Here is a 17773-nt window from a genome sequence, read left to right as displayed (position 1 = left end):
GTTTGCCATACACAAGCCGAAATGGGGACATTCCTATGGGTGTTTTGTAGGCGGTCATATAAGCCCACAATGCATCCTCTAACCTCAAGCTCCAATCTTTTCTTGTTGGGCCAACCGTCTTCTCAAGAATCTGTTTTATCTCGCGATTCGACACCTCGGCTTGCCCGCTTGTTTGAGGATGATAGGGTGTCGAAACCCTATGTGTAACTTTGTACTTCTTGAGCAGTGCCTCGATTGTGCGATTACAAAAATGTGAACCTCCATCACTTATAAGGACTCGAGGCATTCCAAACCTAGAAAAAATGTTAGACTTCACAAAATCTGCAACCACTTTGGAATCGTTAGTACGGGTGGCTTTTGCTTCCACCCATTTGGAAACATAATCCACTGCCAACAAGATATAGATAAAACCATGGGAGGAAGGAAAAGGACCCATAAAATCAATTCCCCACACATCAAATATTTCAACAGAAAGTATAGGGTTTTGTGGCATTTGATCCTTAACACTTATATTACCCATTCGTTGACAACGATCACATGTAAGGCAAAATGTCCTAGCATCCCTAAAAATGGTTGGCCAATAAAACCCGCATTCTAGGACTTTAAGTGCAGTGCGTTGGGTGCCAAAATGTCCCCCACATGCATATGAATGACAGAATGTTAAAATAGATTGAGACTCAGATTCATTCACACAACGTCGTACAATTTGATCAGGACAAAATTTCCAAAGGTATGGGTCATCCCAGACATAAAACCTAGCATCCTTTATCAGCTTATCACGTTGATTCCTATTAAGTGTGCTAGGGGTGTGTTTAGATACCAAAAAGTTCACCAAATCTGCATACCAAGGCTCACTTACCTGGATGGACATTAATTGCTCATCGGGAAAGGTTTCAGGAATTGGCGATGCTTCCTCATGTACCATTCGACTGAGGTGGTCAGCCACCACATTCTCTACGCCCTTCTTATCTCGAATCTCAATGTCAAACTCTTGTAAAAGCAACAGCCATCGAATTAGTCTAGGCTTAGCTTCCTTCTTCGTGAGCAAATACTTGAGAGCTGCATGATCAGTAAAAATAATAACTTTAGTACCAAGTAAGTATGACCGAAACTTATCTAATGCAAATACCACAGCAAGTAATTCTTTTTCAGTGGTTGAGTAATTCAGTTGAGCATCATTTAGTGTCCTAGATGCATAATAAATAACATGAGGTTGTTTATTCTTTCGCTGCCCCAAAACAGCACCAATCGCATAGTCCGAAGCATCGCACATCAACTCGAATGGAAGGCTCCAATCTGGAGGTGTGATAATGGGAGCCGAAGTGAGAGCCTCCTTGAGGTGGTTGAATGCTTTCTCACACGCCTCGTTGAACTCGAAAACCACCTCCTTTTGAAGCAATCGGCATAGTGGCTGCGCAATCTTGGAGAAATCCTTTATGAAGCGCCTATAAAAACCTGCATGACCAAGAAACGAACGAATCTCTCTAACCGAAGTTGGAGAGGGTAAGTGACGAACAAGGTCTACCTTAGATTTATCCACTTCAATGCCTTTTTCAGAAATAATATGTCCTAGAACAATACCTTGCTTAACCATGAAATGACATTTTTCCCAATTAAGCACAAGATTCGTTTCAACACAACGTTTCAAAATTAAGGTCAGATTATTCAAGCAATGATCGAATGAATTACCAAACACGCTAAAATCATCCATGAATATCTCAATAATCTTCTCCACATAATCAGAGAATATACTCACCATGCATCGTTGAAATGTTGCAGGGGCATTGCACAACCCAAATGGCATACGTCGATATGCAAAGGTGCCAAAGGGGCACGTGAAAGTTGTCTTTTCCTGATCCTCCGGAGCTATCACAATTTGGTTATATCCGGAATATCCATCAAGAAAGCAATAAAATTTATAACCGGCTAACCTTTCTAGCATTTGGTCCAGGAATGGCAATGGAAAGTGATCCTTCCTTGTCATGGCATTTAACTTCCTGTAATCAATACACACACGCCAACCTGTCACAACACGAGTGGGTACAAGCTCTTGTTCTTCATTCTTCACCACCGTGACTCCGGACTTCTTTGGAACAACCTGCACGGGTGACACCCAACGACTATCAGAAATAGGATATATAACACCACAATCAAGCAATTTTATAATCTCCTTTTTTACTACTTCCAACATGGGTGGATTAAGGCGACGTTGAGCTTCACGAGATGGCTTGGCTCCCTCCTCCAAAAGGATGCGATGCATGCATGTGGTGGGACTAATGCCTTTGATATCCGCCAAGGTCCATCCAATGGCAGGTTTGTGCTCCTTTAACACCCTTATCAACTTGTCTTCTTCTTGGGCTGTGAGTGAACTAGAAATGATGACAGGTAGTGTCTGATCTTCTCCCAAGAAAACATACTTCAAATGACTAGGTAATGGCTTTAACTCAAGTGTAGGTGGCTGCACAATTGATGGAAGTAACTTGTTAGTCAAAACTGAATCTAAAAGTGAGAATGGAGACTTACCAGAGTGTGAGGGCAATGACTCAAGGGCCGCGACCATTTCAAGCACTTCACTACAAGGGGGCACGGCAATATGGTCAGATTTCATGCCGTCGCTTGCAAGGATTCCCCTACCCTCATTTCTTGCTCCTATGCCGTGCACTAAGGCTACTTCAAGTGCATCTTCGTTCCTTCGATTCAAATGTACCTGTGCCAAAGAATCAACAATGTCAATAGCAAAACAAGAATGGTCCTCAATTGGATATTTAATAGTTTCAGAAAGATTAAAACGAATAATGTCCCCGTCAAATTCCATGGTTAATGTTCCCGTATACACATCTATCTTTGTTCTCGCTGTTTTCATGAATGGACGGCCTAGCAAGATTGGCAATGATGGAGCATGGCTCGAATCCTCCATTTCTAAGACATAAAAATCTGCAGGAAAGATAAGATGATTGACCTGCACTAAAACATCCTTAAGGACTCCCTTGGGATAAGCGTTAGAACGATCAACCAATTGAATTATAACGCCATCTTGTTTTAACTCACCCAGGTTCATAGATGCATAAATGGAATATGGCATAACATTAATAGAAGCACCTAAATCTAACATGCATTGCTCAAATCTAGTGTTTCCAATTGTGCATGGGATAGTAAAGCTCCCTGGGTCCTTACATTTTGGAGGCAACTTTCGTTGCAAAACCGCTGATACATTCTCACTTACTTTTACAACTTCCTTGTTTGAAATTCTTTTCCTAGTTGTGCATAATTCTTTTAAAAATTTTGCATACCTGGGTACTTGCTTAATAGCATCAAGTAAAGGAATGTTTACTTGGACTTTTCGAAAGGTATCCAAAATGTCCTTTTCGCTTTCTTCCTTCTTCGATTGTGCAAATCTGCGAGGGAAAGGAACATCGGGCAAATTAGTGTTCGAAATCACAACATTTGGGACAACCTTACCTGAGGTGGATGGATGGGGGGTCGTAGATGGCTGTGGCATAGGTGGTACCACCCTTGCCGTGGGGTCATTTTTCTCCTCTTCTTCGATTCGTAACTTCTCATCTTCCTTGTTTCCCACTTCTTTTCCACTTCTTAGTGTGATAGCTTTCGCAGATTCGAAACCACCCTTGGGATTGACTACCGTAGTGCTTGGTAACTTACCACTTTCACGAATTTGTCCCAAAAATTCGGCCATTTGGCTCATTTGCTTCTTCAGCTCATTAACCTCCTTTGCTTGGTTCTGCATTCCCTGCGCCATTGTGGTTAGTAACTGATATGTTTTATCGTCATTCATAGACGTACCTGAGTTGGTTTGGGATGATTGTGCTTGAGGAGGTGGTTGTGGTGCCATTGGCCTTGGAAAGAAACCCGGGGGTTGTCGGAATCCACTTTGTTGGCCATATTGTGGTGCATCTCTCCATCTGAAATTGGGGTGGTCACGCCATCCCTGATTGTATGTGTTGGAGAAAGGATCATCCCTTGGTTGGTTCTGATTCCCAAAGCCCACGGCATTGGCAGATTCCCACCCTCCGTTCTCAATTAATTGAGGACATTGATCAGATTGGTGTCCTTGAATGGAGCATACACCACAAATTGTAGTTCCTTGCGTCTTAGGGCCTTCAACAAACTGCGATAACATAGACGTAAGGTTAGCCATTTGGGATTGTAACTCAGAAATAGAACTTACCTCATTTACATGCTGTGGCCGTGGGGTGTCTCTCTGCCCAACACCTTCATATTGTTGTGCATTGAGTGCTCGATTGGCAATGAGAGTTTTGGCATCCCTAGGCGTCTTGTCCACTAGAGCTCCTCCTGCGGATGCATCCAACATTTGCCGTTCAAGTGGTAAAAGGCCTTCGTAAAAATATTGAAGAAGTAGCTCCTCCTTCATCTGGTGCTGTGGACATGAAGCAACAAGAGATTTAAAACGTTCGTAATACGTAGGAAAAGATTCACCTTGGCTTTGCTGAATTCCACTAATCTTCTTGCGAAGAAGAATGACTCGTGATGTCGGAAAGAACTTCTCTAAGAAGGCTCGCTTCATACTCTCCCATGATGTGACAGTTCCGGGAGCCAACTCACACAACCAATCCTTGGCCTTCTCCACCAAAGAAAAAGGAAAAGCCTTCATCTTCAATATGTTGCTGTCCACGTTCACCGGTGTCATACTTGAGCACACCACCTCGAATTCCTTTAGATGCTTGTTCGGATCCTCCATGGCCAACCCATGGTATTTCGGAATATGGTGGAGCAAGCTGGACTTCAACTCAAATTCATTAGTCTTCTCAGGGGCTGCCCTAGGGTATTGGATGCAAAGAGGTGCTGCATTGGCCAAACCCGAGGCAGAAAGCTCCTTGATGGTTCGATTGTCCACTGCCATGGTTGGTACTTCCTCTTCAACCCAATCCGTGGCCTCCTCTTCAACCTCAACTTCAACTTCTTGCTCTTCTAATTCAGGTTCGGGACTAGGAGGATTAGACGGTTGCGATTTCTTTTCCCTTCTCAAAGTCCTCTCGAAATCACCGTCAAAGTCGGAGATATGCTCACGAACAGGTTGTGAGCCACGAGTCATAAACTAGTACCTGCACACAAGAGCAAACAAGGTTAGCAATCAACCTAATAGACTCGGCACAAGTAAGGAAATAAGGTGCCACACACGGCACAAAAACAAAACACACACACAGTGCAAAAAAATTAAAACAAAACAAAAACTAAACAATTTAAACAAGACTCAAGACAAGGGATTAGCAACTTTGCTAATCCCCGGCAACGGCGCCAAAATTTGATGTGTAACTTATGTTGACACACAAATTAAACCCTATTTGTGACAATTGTAGTAATGAAGTAAGTAGGGATTGTTCTAACCGGGGATTAACTAGGGGTGCTAATCTAATTTGAATTGACTCAAAAACACAAAAACTAAAATTTAATTTGGTCGAATTTGAAAGTGTTTATGACTCCAAATGCTTAAAAACACAAAATAAAACAAATACGAATGACTACGACTCAACAAAGTGTGGGGGAATTTGATAGGAGCATATTCATGCGACTTAATTAGCTTGTTCTCGTGCATTTATGTTGTGTTTATTTAGTTATTTTAGTGTTTAAGGCCACTTTTGTGTATTTTCAGATTATAAGGCCAAAGTGTGCAAGAAGATGCAAATTGGAGTCTTTTGGAGCGAAAGAGGAATGAATGAGTTGAAGACTTGAAGAAATGACGAATTCCTACTCCAATGATGAATTCTTATCAAAACGAGGAATCCTACTCAAACAAGGTTTCCTATTTTAGGAAAGTTAACCCAAAGTTTCCCGTTTTGGTAACCTTTCCTAATCTTAAACGTCCGTATTTTTCTAGCCACTTTGAAGTCTTTGTAGGCGCTTTAGGACACAAAACGAAGGCTCTAGCCCAAATCCTAACCCTAAACCCTAATAACCTAATTCATGCTGCCGTCCCTCTCCCTTGAATCCATAGCCTTTGATTCATCCAAAACCAATCTCAGCCGTATCTTGTTTTTAACCCTAGAGCCTATTCTATTCACTAGCCGTCACACCCTAATTAAATCTGCCATTCTCTCCCATTCCTTCCCATAAGCCGCAGCCACCATCATTCATCTTTTCCATCATCCGTGCACCCCCATTCAGCCCCCTTTCACACATATTCCGCTCTAAACCGTAACCAGCCAATCTATTCCATCACCCTAATTCCCTTAATCCGTAGCCATCCATTTAATCCATTCATTCACAAAACCATCCGCAGCCACCTTTACACCCCATTCACTATAAGCCGTGTCTCCCATTCATCAAATATTTAATTCCTAAGCCGCAACTCCACTCACTAATCATTCTATCATTCACCCTAATTTTAGGCAGCCACCATCCCATTTATTTTATTCCCTTTGCGTGCATTCCATCACTTTGGATCCCATTTTTTTTATTCTCTTAAAAACTGTACCCTAATTCACCTTTTGTCGACCACAGCCGCAACCATTCTTCCCTAATTCCCAAGCCGTGACATCTCCCTTCCATTCCAGCGATCTTACACATACAATCCAACCTTACCGCAGCCATCCCCACACTTCCAGCCAACATACAACCCTTCCTCCATCACTCCACCACCTTGCCGCACTACCAAACAACCCTAAACCTATCTATAACCCAGAAATTCACCCAAAATCATCCAAAACCCAATCTGCCGCATCAAGGAGAAGAGGAAAGAGGAGCTTCGACGCGCACCAATTCACGTGGATTCGTTGGGCGTTCTAGGTGTAATCAATCCTTTGTGCTTTATGTTTAAATTCATTTGTAATTCTCTTTTTGTGAACATGAGAGGCTAAATCCCCCTAGTTAGCTAGGGGGTGATTCGAAACCATGATTATATATGTGAAATAAGTTGATTACTTCCAATTATCGTTGCATAAGTTTTGAATACAATTTGCTTAACCGTTTGATTTAAAACTTATTCTTGTATGTTGATTGAGAGTGCACGCTTAATTTGCATGCTTGAATTTGATGCTAGGATATAAGTTTGTTTCACCTAATCGTTATGAATTTATATTCACAAGTAGTGAAGGTTGCTAGTCACGATCATGTTAAGTAGATTCCTGGCAAGCGTATCATGCTTTTCATAGTTACAAATGCCTTGTCGATGCTTATGATTTCCAAAGAACGTAATGATTCTAACTTATATCTTTATCATGATGTTCATATAGAGAATTTGTTAGGAATAATTTGCTTGCGATGCATATTCATCCAATTCAATGATTCTAGGGAAATCTGAAGGTTAATTTAAGTGGACCTAATTAACTTGGAGTGTCGAGGTTCACAACTTATTGGATTGATAATTGGAAATTGATTTACGTTGCATATATTTCATGTGTGGAGAAGAACCCCTTAGCTATCCCATCATCCATTGATTCATCCAAATTTTGTCTTAGAATCTATTTTCTTTACAATCTGCCCATTTAGTTTAAATTCGTCCAACCACAATCCCCCCATATTTTGTTGAGTCGTAGTCATTCGTATTTGTTTTATTTTTTGTTTTTAAGCATTTGGAGTCATAAACACTTTCAAATTCGACCAAATTAAATTTTAGTTTTTGTGTTTTTGAGTCAATTCAAATTAGATTAGCACCCCTAGTTAATCCCCGGTTAGAACGATCCCTACTTACTTCATTACTACAATTGTCACAAATAGGGTTTAATTTGTGTGTCAACATAAGTTACACATTAGACGGCTAGTAGACAAGGTAGGACGGCTAGTGACAAGCTAGGACGGCTAGGAGACAAGCTAGGACGGCTAGGAGACAAGCTAGAAATTAGGCACCATGTGTGAATAGATAAAGCCTTCTAGAAATAAGGTTTTTTTTTTAGGCCCCCTTGCAGCTCCCTAACTGAATTCAAGCCTTCAAATTCGTCCATCCTCATGCCTCCATGCTTGCACTATCCAATCTTGGCCCAAAAATGCTCTAGAATGCTCCAAATTGCTTCTTTTTGCATACTTTGACACTAAAACCTGAAATTGTACGAAAATGACTTTAAACACTTAAACTAACTAAGGAAAAACAACATAAATGCATGAGAACAAGCCAATTAAGTCGCATAAAAATGCTCATATCAGGACAAGGGGAAAGGATATGCGAGAACCTTTTAAAGGGAAAGGGAATGTGCTTCCTTATGCGGCAAGAGAGGAAATTTAAAGGGATAGGCGCGGCAAGGACTAGGAAATAGGACTAAGTCTTCTAGAACATATATTTAAGTGTCCTAAATTAATTAGGGATCCTCCTTGCAGCTGGAAATTAAATAGGAAAAGATTAGGATTGACTAAGTCAAAATAAGGAAGTTTGACTCATGTTTCCTTCTTTGTAGCTGATTCCTTTTTTTCCAAGTTTTCAATTAATTTCTTCCATCTCTTTAGCATATTCTTAGCCCTTCTTGAACTTCAATTTCATCCATCCACCTTGCTCCATGCATGTGATATCTATTCCAAGCCCAAAACTGCTCCAAAATGCACCAAAATGCACTTTCTTGCTACTTTAGCCCTTTGGACTTACAAACACACGAAAATAGCTTAAAATACTGAAATAACTAGGAACTAACAACATAAATGCAAGAAAACAAGCTAACTAAGTTGCATAAATATGCTCCTATCAAATTTCCCACACTTAGCTTTTGCTAGTCCTCGATCAAAATAAAATAAACAAAACACAATCTAGACCTTCCAACATTTGCCTCAGGCATTTCCAATGCAACATGACATATTAAAAATCACTACTCACATAGATTTTAGCCATCCTTACTCTTGAGTAAACGCTTAACCACAGTTACCACTCACTAGCTCGCATTTCATCAATTAAAACAACATTTTGAGAGTAGTAACATGCCTTCGAGAATTCCCTCAATTCCTCACCGGATATACTCTCTATTTTCACATAGATTTTCTTACTACTCTCCCTACACTAAGTATATGTGAGAAGATTGATGTAAACATGTAGACTAACACTCACAAATGTTATAACAAAGAAAGCAATTTCTGGAATTATTAATATGAACATGCATATGATCTCATGAACGGAATGCCACTACTTAGACGCAAGAACCAGGGATTCCATATGGTCATACCCATTTCAAACTCCACATATTGAAACACATAACAATCAAGATAGAAGTCTAAGGGTTGCAACGGGGCTAAGGTATTGGCTAACAAAGAAAGGTAAAGATAAACAAAGGTTCGTAAAGCAATAGGAAGCAAAGTAATGAAATAAACACTTAGAATTCCCTTTTGATTGCAGAAATCAACTTTAAACACCCATGGGAGATTCACACAACATTTAGGGCCAGATTCAAACTTTTGGACCCTTTCTTCAACAGCCAATACTTGTGAGTTCATTCTCACTTATTTCTCACCTTTTTTCTTTTATTTTTATTTTTTTGTTTTAGAACTTTTTCTTCTCTTTTTTTTTTGTTTTTTTTTTCCGTGCCCTTTTACCTTCCCTCACACTTGTTTTTCTGCATAATGTAAGTCAAAAGGAATTCCCTCTAAGTCATGTTCCATTATTCTTTAAGAACAAGGGTATGGATAGTCTTATTCTAGGCTAGGTAAAGATAATGTGGCTAACAAAGAAAATAGGCTAAATAAGGCTCAAAAGGGTTAAACCTACAATACATATGCAAAGGGTAAGGCTTTTTGGCTCTGGTTTAACTAAACAACTTCATCTTATTTTATGTTATGCAATCAATATCATGCTTTGAATGAAATGGGCATGAGTTCTAGTATTTGGAACTATAATGATGAAAACACATTCTCAGTAGCAACCAAGCAAAGAAATAATGAGATCATGCAACAACTTTAGAAAATAAGAAATCACAGATTAATAACTCTGTAAACAAAGTTTAGGCTCAAGTTTCTCAAGATTGTAGTGTTAGTTTGAGTTTCTTTCTTCAAGCATGTTTACAAAAACTGATTTTTTTTCTTTTGTGATTACATGTGAATTCGTAACGACAACTACAACTAAGCATAAACTAAAGTGCAAATCAAACTTCCATCCATGTTTGTAACTTTCTTTAACAGTCATGCAATTAAAAACCAAATCCGCATCATTGTGTTGGAAGGTACCCTAAGACACAAACACACAAAAACGACTCTAAAAACAACTCTTTTTGGGTTTTTCAAAACTTTTTCGATTTTTTTCTTCAAATTTTCGTATTTTCTGTTAAAACACATTAAAACACTTCAAAACACACTAAAAACACTTAAAAACATTGAGAAACAACATTAGAAGTGATAGGTGATAAAATCTGATGAAAATCATGCAAAAATAGCTTATTTACCCCCCCCCCCACACTTAAACCAAACATTGTCCTCAGTGTTTCAAACAAAAACTCACACTCAAACAATCAAACAAAACTAACAAACACAACTATCATGGCAAAGTAAAAGCAGTAAAGAGTAAGGTTTAGGAACGCAAATGTAGTTGTGGAGCTGGAAGTTCCTAGGTCCTTTTTATTTGAATGCATGGGTTACCTCCCAAGAAGCCTTTGCTTTAACCTTTTCCAGCCAAATGATACCTCCTTTTAAGCTTCTTTGGAGCCCACGACATGGAGGGGTACATCCTCCATAACTTGCCCCTCGACATTCTCATAATATGGCTTCAAACGGTGCCCATTCACCTTGAATTCTCTTCATTCTTCACCACAGTGACTTCATATTTCTTTAGAACTTGGACTAGGGAAACCCAACAACTATCAAAGATTGGATAGATTACTCCACAATTAAGTAGCTTGATAATCTCTTTTTTTACGACTTCCATCATTGGAGGGTTGAGTCGGCGTCGAGCCTCTCGAGATGGTTTAGCCCCCTCCTCCAAAAGTATACTATGCATGCATGTGGTAGGGTTTATTCCCTTGATGTTGGCCAAGGTCCATCCAATGGTTGTTTTGTATTCCTTTAACACCCTCATCAACTTTTCTTCTTCTTATGCCGTGAGTGGGGAAGAGACTATGACGGGCAAAGTCTCTTGTTCTCCCAAGAAGACATACTTCAAGTGATTTGGTAATGGTTTAAGCTCAAGGGAAGGTGCCTGTATCACTGAGGGTAACAACTTATTAGTAGAAACGAGAATTAGAATTAAAATTGGAGACTTACCAAATTGTTGGGGCAACAATTCTAGAGCAGCCACCATCTCAACTTCTTCTTCACAAGGGGGCACGGCATGGAGTTCTTCAATGGTGCCGTGGGTGTGGTTTACTGGTGCCCTTTGGTTTTTGATTCCCATTCCATTTGTAATGACCATTTCAAGTGCATCCTCATGTAATTGTTCAAGATGTTCCTACGCCAATGAATCAATAATTTCAATAGAAAAACATGAATGATCATCACTAGGATACCTCATAGTTTCAGAAATGTTAAAATCAATAATCTCACCATCAAATTCCATTGTCAATGTCCCTTTGAACACATCTATCTTGGTGCGGGCTGTTTTCATGAAAGGTCTCCCAAGTAGGATCGGCAAAGGAGTGGAATGGGCCGAATCTTCCATATCAAGCACATAGAAATCAGCCGGAAAGATTAAGTTATTAACCTGCACCAAAACATCTTCCAAAACTCCTTATGGATATGCATTAGAACGATCGGCTAATTGAATAATAACACCACATTTTTCAGCTCTCCTAAGTTCATAGATGCATAAATAGAATAAGGCATGACATTAATGGATGCACCTAGGTCTAACATGGCATGTTCAAATTTAACATTGCCAATAACACAAGGAATTGTGAAACTGCCTAGATCTTTGCATTTAGGAGGTAATTTCCTTTGTAAAACCACTTAAACATTCTCATTTACCCTTACCACTTCCTTGTTCGAAATCCTCTTCCTTGTTGTGCAAAGCTCTTTCAAGAATTTGGCATACTTTGGAACTTGTTTGATTTCATCAAGGAGTGGAATATTGACTTGCATCATTGGAGGGTTGTTTGGTTTAATAATCTCCTAGAACGATCCCTACTTCTTCACTACTTATTGACAATTGTAGTAAAGATGTTAGTAGGGGCCGGGATTAGGAGGGATTGCTAATCTAATAAAAACTGACTTAAGAATACAAAACTAGGCTTAAAAACACTTAAATAAACTCAAAGACTCTTAACTAAACTTATATGACTCAAAACAAACAAAAAAGACTCAAAACAATCAAATAGACTCAAACTAGACTCTAGGACTTACTCTGGACGAAAATTGAATTAGTTTTGACTCAAAACACTTAAAAACACACACTAGGACAGATTCTAGCTAATTTGACACAACAAAGTAAAAGGGATTCGATTTTTGACGAATTTAAAGTAAAAACAAGTAACTTAAAGACTTAAACAAAGTTTGGACGAATTTGGGGAAAACTATGGGTGATAAGCTAGCTAAAGGATTCTTTTCCACGCATGACACATTTAAACACAAATTGATTTCCAATTGCTTTTTCAAAAAACTATGAATCTCAACACCCCAGATTAACCGTTTCATCACTAATTAACCCTCCTAATCATATTTTTGTATCTTTGAGTCAGTTTTCATTAGATTAGCAATCCCTCCAAATCCCCGGCCTAGAACGATCCATACTTATATCTGTACTACAATTGTCAAAAAGAGGGTTTAATTTGAGTGCTATTATTTATCACATCACCTAGTGATGATCATTCATGTTTTTCTATTGATGTAATTGATTCCTGGGCGCAGGACCATTTTGAACAATTGAATCAAGATGCACTTGAATTGGTCATTACAAGAGGAACGGAATTCAAAAACAATGGACCAGCCACATTGGCCACCTACGACATTCATGGAGAACACCATGCCGTGCCCCCTAAGGAAGATATGATTGGGATAATGGCTGTCCTCGAGTCATTGCCACTACAATCTGGTAAGTCTTTGGACCCAATTTCAATTCCAATTTTGACTAATAAGCCCATTCCTTTAGTTGTGCAGCCACCCCCCCTTGAACTTAAACCATTGCCAAGCCATTTGAAGTATGTTTTCTTGGGAGACCAAGAGACCTTGCCCGTCATTATCTCCTCCTCACTCATGGGCACAAGAAGAACGTAAGTTAGTGAGGGTGTTAAAGGAGTACAAAACAGCAATTGGTTGGACCTTGGCCAACATTAAGGGAATAAGCCCTACCACATGCATCCATCGTATACTTTTGGAGGAAGGGTCTAAAGCATCTCGAGAGGCTCAACGCCGAATCAACCCTCCAATGATGGAAGTTGTGAAGAAGGAGATAATCAAGCTCTTGGATTGTGGAGTGATCTATCCAATTTCGGATAGTCGTTGGGTGTCTCCGGTTCAATATGTTCCAAAGAAATCCGGAGTAACTATGGTGACAAATGCCGAAAATGAGCTTGTTCCTACTCGAATCCAAATAGGTTGAAGGGTTTGTATTGATTATAGGAAGCTCAATGCCACTACAAGGAAGGATCATTTTCCGTAGCCATTCATTGATCAAATTCTTGAAAGGTTAGCGGGTTATGCTTTTAATTGTTTTCTTGATGGATATTCAAGTTATAATCAAATTATGATAGCTCCAGAAGATCAAGAGAAAACCACTTTCACATGCCCCTTTGGTAAATTTGCTTATCGTCGCATGCCATTTGGTTTATGCAATGCACCTGCCACATTTCAAAGATGCATGATGAACATGTTTTCAGATTATGTTGAGAAAATTATTGAGGTTTTTATGGATGATTTCAGTGTTTTTGGTGATTCATTTGATGGGTGTTTGAATAATTTTAGTTTGATTTTAAAACGATGCATTGAAACTAACCTTGTTCTAAATTGGGAAAAATGTCATTTCATTGTTAAACAAGGCATAGTTTTAGGTCATATCATTTCTGAAAAAGGTATTGAGGTTGATAAATCAAAGATAGATCTTGTGCGCCACTTACCCTCTCCTACTTCGGTTAGAGAGGTTCATTTGTTCCTTGGACATGCAGGTTTTTATCGAAGGTTCATTAACGATTTCTCAAAGGTCTCCTAACCTCTATGCCGTCTCCTACAAAAAAATGCAACTTTTGATTTCAACAAGAAGTGCACGGCAGCTTTCCAACACCTCAAGGACTTGTTAACCACGGCACCCATCATTGTTCCATCGAATTGGAGCCTTCCGTTTGAGCTCACGTGTGATGCATCCGACTATGCATTAGGGGCTGTTTTAGGCCAAAGAAAGGACAAGAAGCCGCATGTTATCTACTACGCATCCCGAACATTGAATGATGCTCAATTAAACTATTCGACCACTGAAAAAGAACTTCTTGCCATTGTCTTTGCTTTAGATAAATTTTGATCATATTTACTTGGTACTAAGGTTATTATTTTCACTGATCATGCAGCTTTAAAGTATTTGTTCACCAAGAAAGAAGCCAAACCAAGGCTAATTCGATGGATGCTGCTTCTTCAAGAGTTTAACATCGAAATTAAAGATAAAAAGGGGAGTGAAAACATGGTGGCTGACCACCTAAGCCGTATGGTACATGAGGAGGAGCCCTTACCTATTTCAGAAACATTCCCTGATGAGCAATTGCTATCCATTAAGGTAAGTGAGCCTTGGTATGCGGATTTGGTGATCCATACTTCCAAACACTCTAAACAGAAACCAACGTGATAAATTGAAAAACGATGCTAGGTTTTATGTTTGGGATGATCCATACTTGTGGAAATATTGCTCGGATCAGATTATACGTAAGTGTGTGCATGACATGGAATTCAATTCTATTTTAACATTCTGTCATACTTGTGCATGTGGGGGACACTTTAGGACACAACGCACAACCCTTAAGGTTTTAGAATGTGGATTTTATTGGCCAACTTTATTTAAGGATACTAGAACCTTTTGTATGTCTTGTGATCGTTGCCAAAGAATAGGTAACATAAGTGCAAGGGATTAAATGCCGCAAAATGTTATACTTCTTGTTGAAATTTTTGATGTGTGGGGCATTGATTTTATGGGTCTTTTTCCTTCCTCACATGGTTTCCTTTATATCTTACTTGTTGTGGATTATGTGTCGAAATGGGTGGAAGCAAAAGCCACCCGAGCTAATGATTCTTGAGTGGTTGCAGATTTCATTAGAACTAACCTATTTGCAAGGTTTGGAATGCCACGAGTAATCATAAGTCATGGAAGGTTTCACTTTTGCAATCGAACCATTGAGGCTTCGCTCAAGAAGTACAACGTCACGCATAAGGTTTCAACACCTTATCATCCTCAAGCCAATGGGCAAGCCGAGGTTTCAAATAGGGGGATTAAGCAAATTCAAGAGAAGACCGTTGGCCCAACAAGGAAGGATTGGAGCGTACGTTTGGAGGATGCATTGTGGGCATATTGCACGGCATATAAGACACCCCTAGGCATGTCCCCATTTCGGCTCATTTATGGCAAACCATGCCATCTTCCCGTAGAATTGAAGCGCAAGGCGCATTAAGCCATCAAAACATTCAAATGGACGTTGATGCCGCTAGAATTCATAGGAAGCTCCAATTGAATGAACTTGAAGAGATTAGGAATGAAGCTTATGAAAACACTCGAATTTACAAGGAGACGACAAAGGCTTTCCATGATAAGATAATTCGAGGCAAATCATTCTCCATTGGGCAGAAAGTGCTACTCTTTAATTCCCGCCTTCGCTTGTTTCCTGGTAAGTTGCATTCTAAGTGGGTTGGCCCGTTTGTTATTACTAATATCTTTCCTTATGGTGCAGTCCAAGTTCAAAGCTTGAAAACAGGACAAGAGTTCAAAGTGAATGGCCATCGGTTAAAGCCTTACTATGAGAATTTCAAGGAGCATGTTGTGGATGATGTACCCCTCCCTGCCGTGGGTACTAGTGAAGCTTAACATGGCATATTCGTCTGGCTGGAAGACGTTAAAGCAAGCGCTTCTTGGGAGGCAACCCATGCATTCAACAAGGAGAAGATGGAACTTCCACCCCAAACCCAGATTTGCGTTTCTAAACCCTTCTCTTTGCTGCTTTATTTTATCATGCTTAGTTGTTTGTTATTTGTTCGCTTTTGTGTGAGTCTTCGTGTGAAACATTGAGGACAATGATTGATTTAAGTGTGGGGGGGGGGGGGGAGGTGGGGGTAAACAAGTGTTTTTATGCAAATTCATGGGATTCTATCACTTATCACTTCTAATGTTGTTTCTCACTGTTTTTAAGTGTTTTTAGTGCATTTTGAGCTGTTTTGGTGTGTTTTGAAGTAAAAATCCGAAAATTTAAAAAAAATTTGAAAAAGTGTTTTGAAAAAGCCAAAAAGAGTTGTTTTTGCATGTTTGTTTGTGTCTTAGGGTACCTTCCAACACAATGATGAGGATTTGGTTTTTAATGCATGACTGTTAATGAGAGTCACAAACATGGATGGAAGTTTGATTTGCTCTTTGGTTTATGCTTGGTTGTAGTTATAGTTTACGAATTCACATGTAATCACAAAGGATAAAATCAGTTTTTGTAACATGCTTGAAGGAAGGAACTCAAACAAACACTACATCCCTGAGAGACTTGAGCCTAAACGTTTATCTGTGCATTCTTGTTTTCTAAAGTCGATGCATGATCTCATTATTCTTTGCTTGGTTGCTACTTAGAATGCATTTCATCACTATAGTTCCAAATACTAGAACTCATACCCGTTTCATTCAAAGCATGAAATTGATTAGCAGAACAAATAACAAGATGAAGTTGTTTTGTAGTCACCACCATAGCCAAATAGCCGAATCCACCCTTGTCATTTGTATTGTAGGAATAGCCCTTTGAACCTTATTTAGCCTATTTTCTTTGTTAACCACATCCCCCTTACATAGCCTAGAATAGGACTTTCCATACCCTTGTTCTTGAAGTATAGTGGAGCATGACTTAGAAGGAATTCTTTTTGAGTGACATTATTGCAGAAAACAAGTGTGGGAGAAGGGATTTTTGTGTGTATGTGTGTGCCAAAGTCTCAAAGGAGGCACGGAAAAAAAAATGTGAAAAAGAAGAGAAAGAAGCAGAAAAGAAAGAAAAGGAGTTGAAAATAAGTGAGAATGAACTCACAAGTGTTGGTTGTTGAAGAAAGGGTCCAAAAAGTTGAATATGGCCCTAAGTTTTGTGTGACTTCCCCTTGGGTGTTCAAAGTTGATTTTTGCATTCTAAAGGGAATTCTAAGTGTTTAATTCATTACTTTGCTCACTATTGCTTTAAGAACGTTTGTTTCCTCTACCTTTCCTTGTTAGCCAATACCTTAGCCCTGTTACAACCCCTAGACTTCTATCTTGATTGTTATGTGTTTCAATATGTGGAGTTTAAAATTGGTTTGAGCATATGGTATCCCTAGTTCTCGTGTCTAAGTAGTAGCATTCCATTCATGAGATCATATATATGTCATTGTCATAATTCCAGAAAATGTTTTCCTTGTTATAACATATGTGAGTGTTCATCTACATGTTTACATCAATCTTCTCACATATATCTAGTGTAGGGAGTGTAGTCAGAAAATCTGTGTGAAAATTGAGAGTACAACCAGTAAGGAATTGAGGGAATTTTCTAAGGCATGTTACTACTTTCAAAATGTTGTTTTAATTGATTAAATGTGAGCTGGTGAATGGTGACTAGGATTAAGTATGCTCGAGGGTAAGGATTGCTTAAATCTATGTGAGTGCTGATCTTTGACATGTTATGTTTCATTGGAAATCCCTGAGGCAAACGTTGGAAGGTTTAGATTATATGTTTTGTTTCTTTTGTTTGTTTGTTTTGCTCGAGGACTAGCAAAAGCT

At 39.2% G+C, this 17773-nt stretch overlaps 1 protein-coding gene across 1 annotated transcript; it reads left to right on the top strand.

Moving 5' to 3' along the window:
* The first annotated feature begins 15415 nt into the window (after positions 1-15415).
* LOC137744431 (uncharacterized) lies at positions 15416-15865 on the top strand. The gene has a single exon (XM_068484247.1). The coding sequence runs from the start codon at positions 15416-15418 to the stop codon at positions 15863-15865; it is 450 nt and encodes a 149-aa protein (XP_068340348.1).
* The last annotated feature ends 1908 nt before the right edge of the window (positions 15866-17773 follow it).

The sequence above is a fragment of the Pyrus communis genome, chromosome 9 (assembly GCF_963583255.1).
Source record: "Pyrus communis chromosome 9, drPyrComm1.1, whole genome shotgun sequence".
In the NCBI taxonomy this organism is placed as follows: domain Eukaryota; kingdom Viridiplantae; phylum Streptophyta; class Magnoliopsida; order Rosales; family Rosaceae; genus Pyrus; species Pyrus communis.
This window is presented reverse-complemented; position numbering and strand designations above follow the sequence as displayed.

Bases quoted from the DNA above. Each gene is read 5' to 3' on its own strand.
- LOC137744431 (XM_068484247.1), top strand. From the start codon at position 15,416: ATGCCATCTTCCCGTAGAATTGAAGCGCAAGGCGCATTAAGCCATCAA.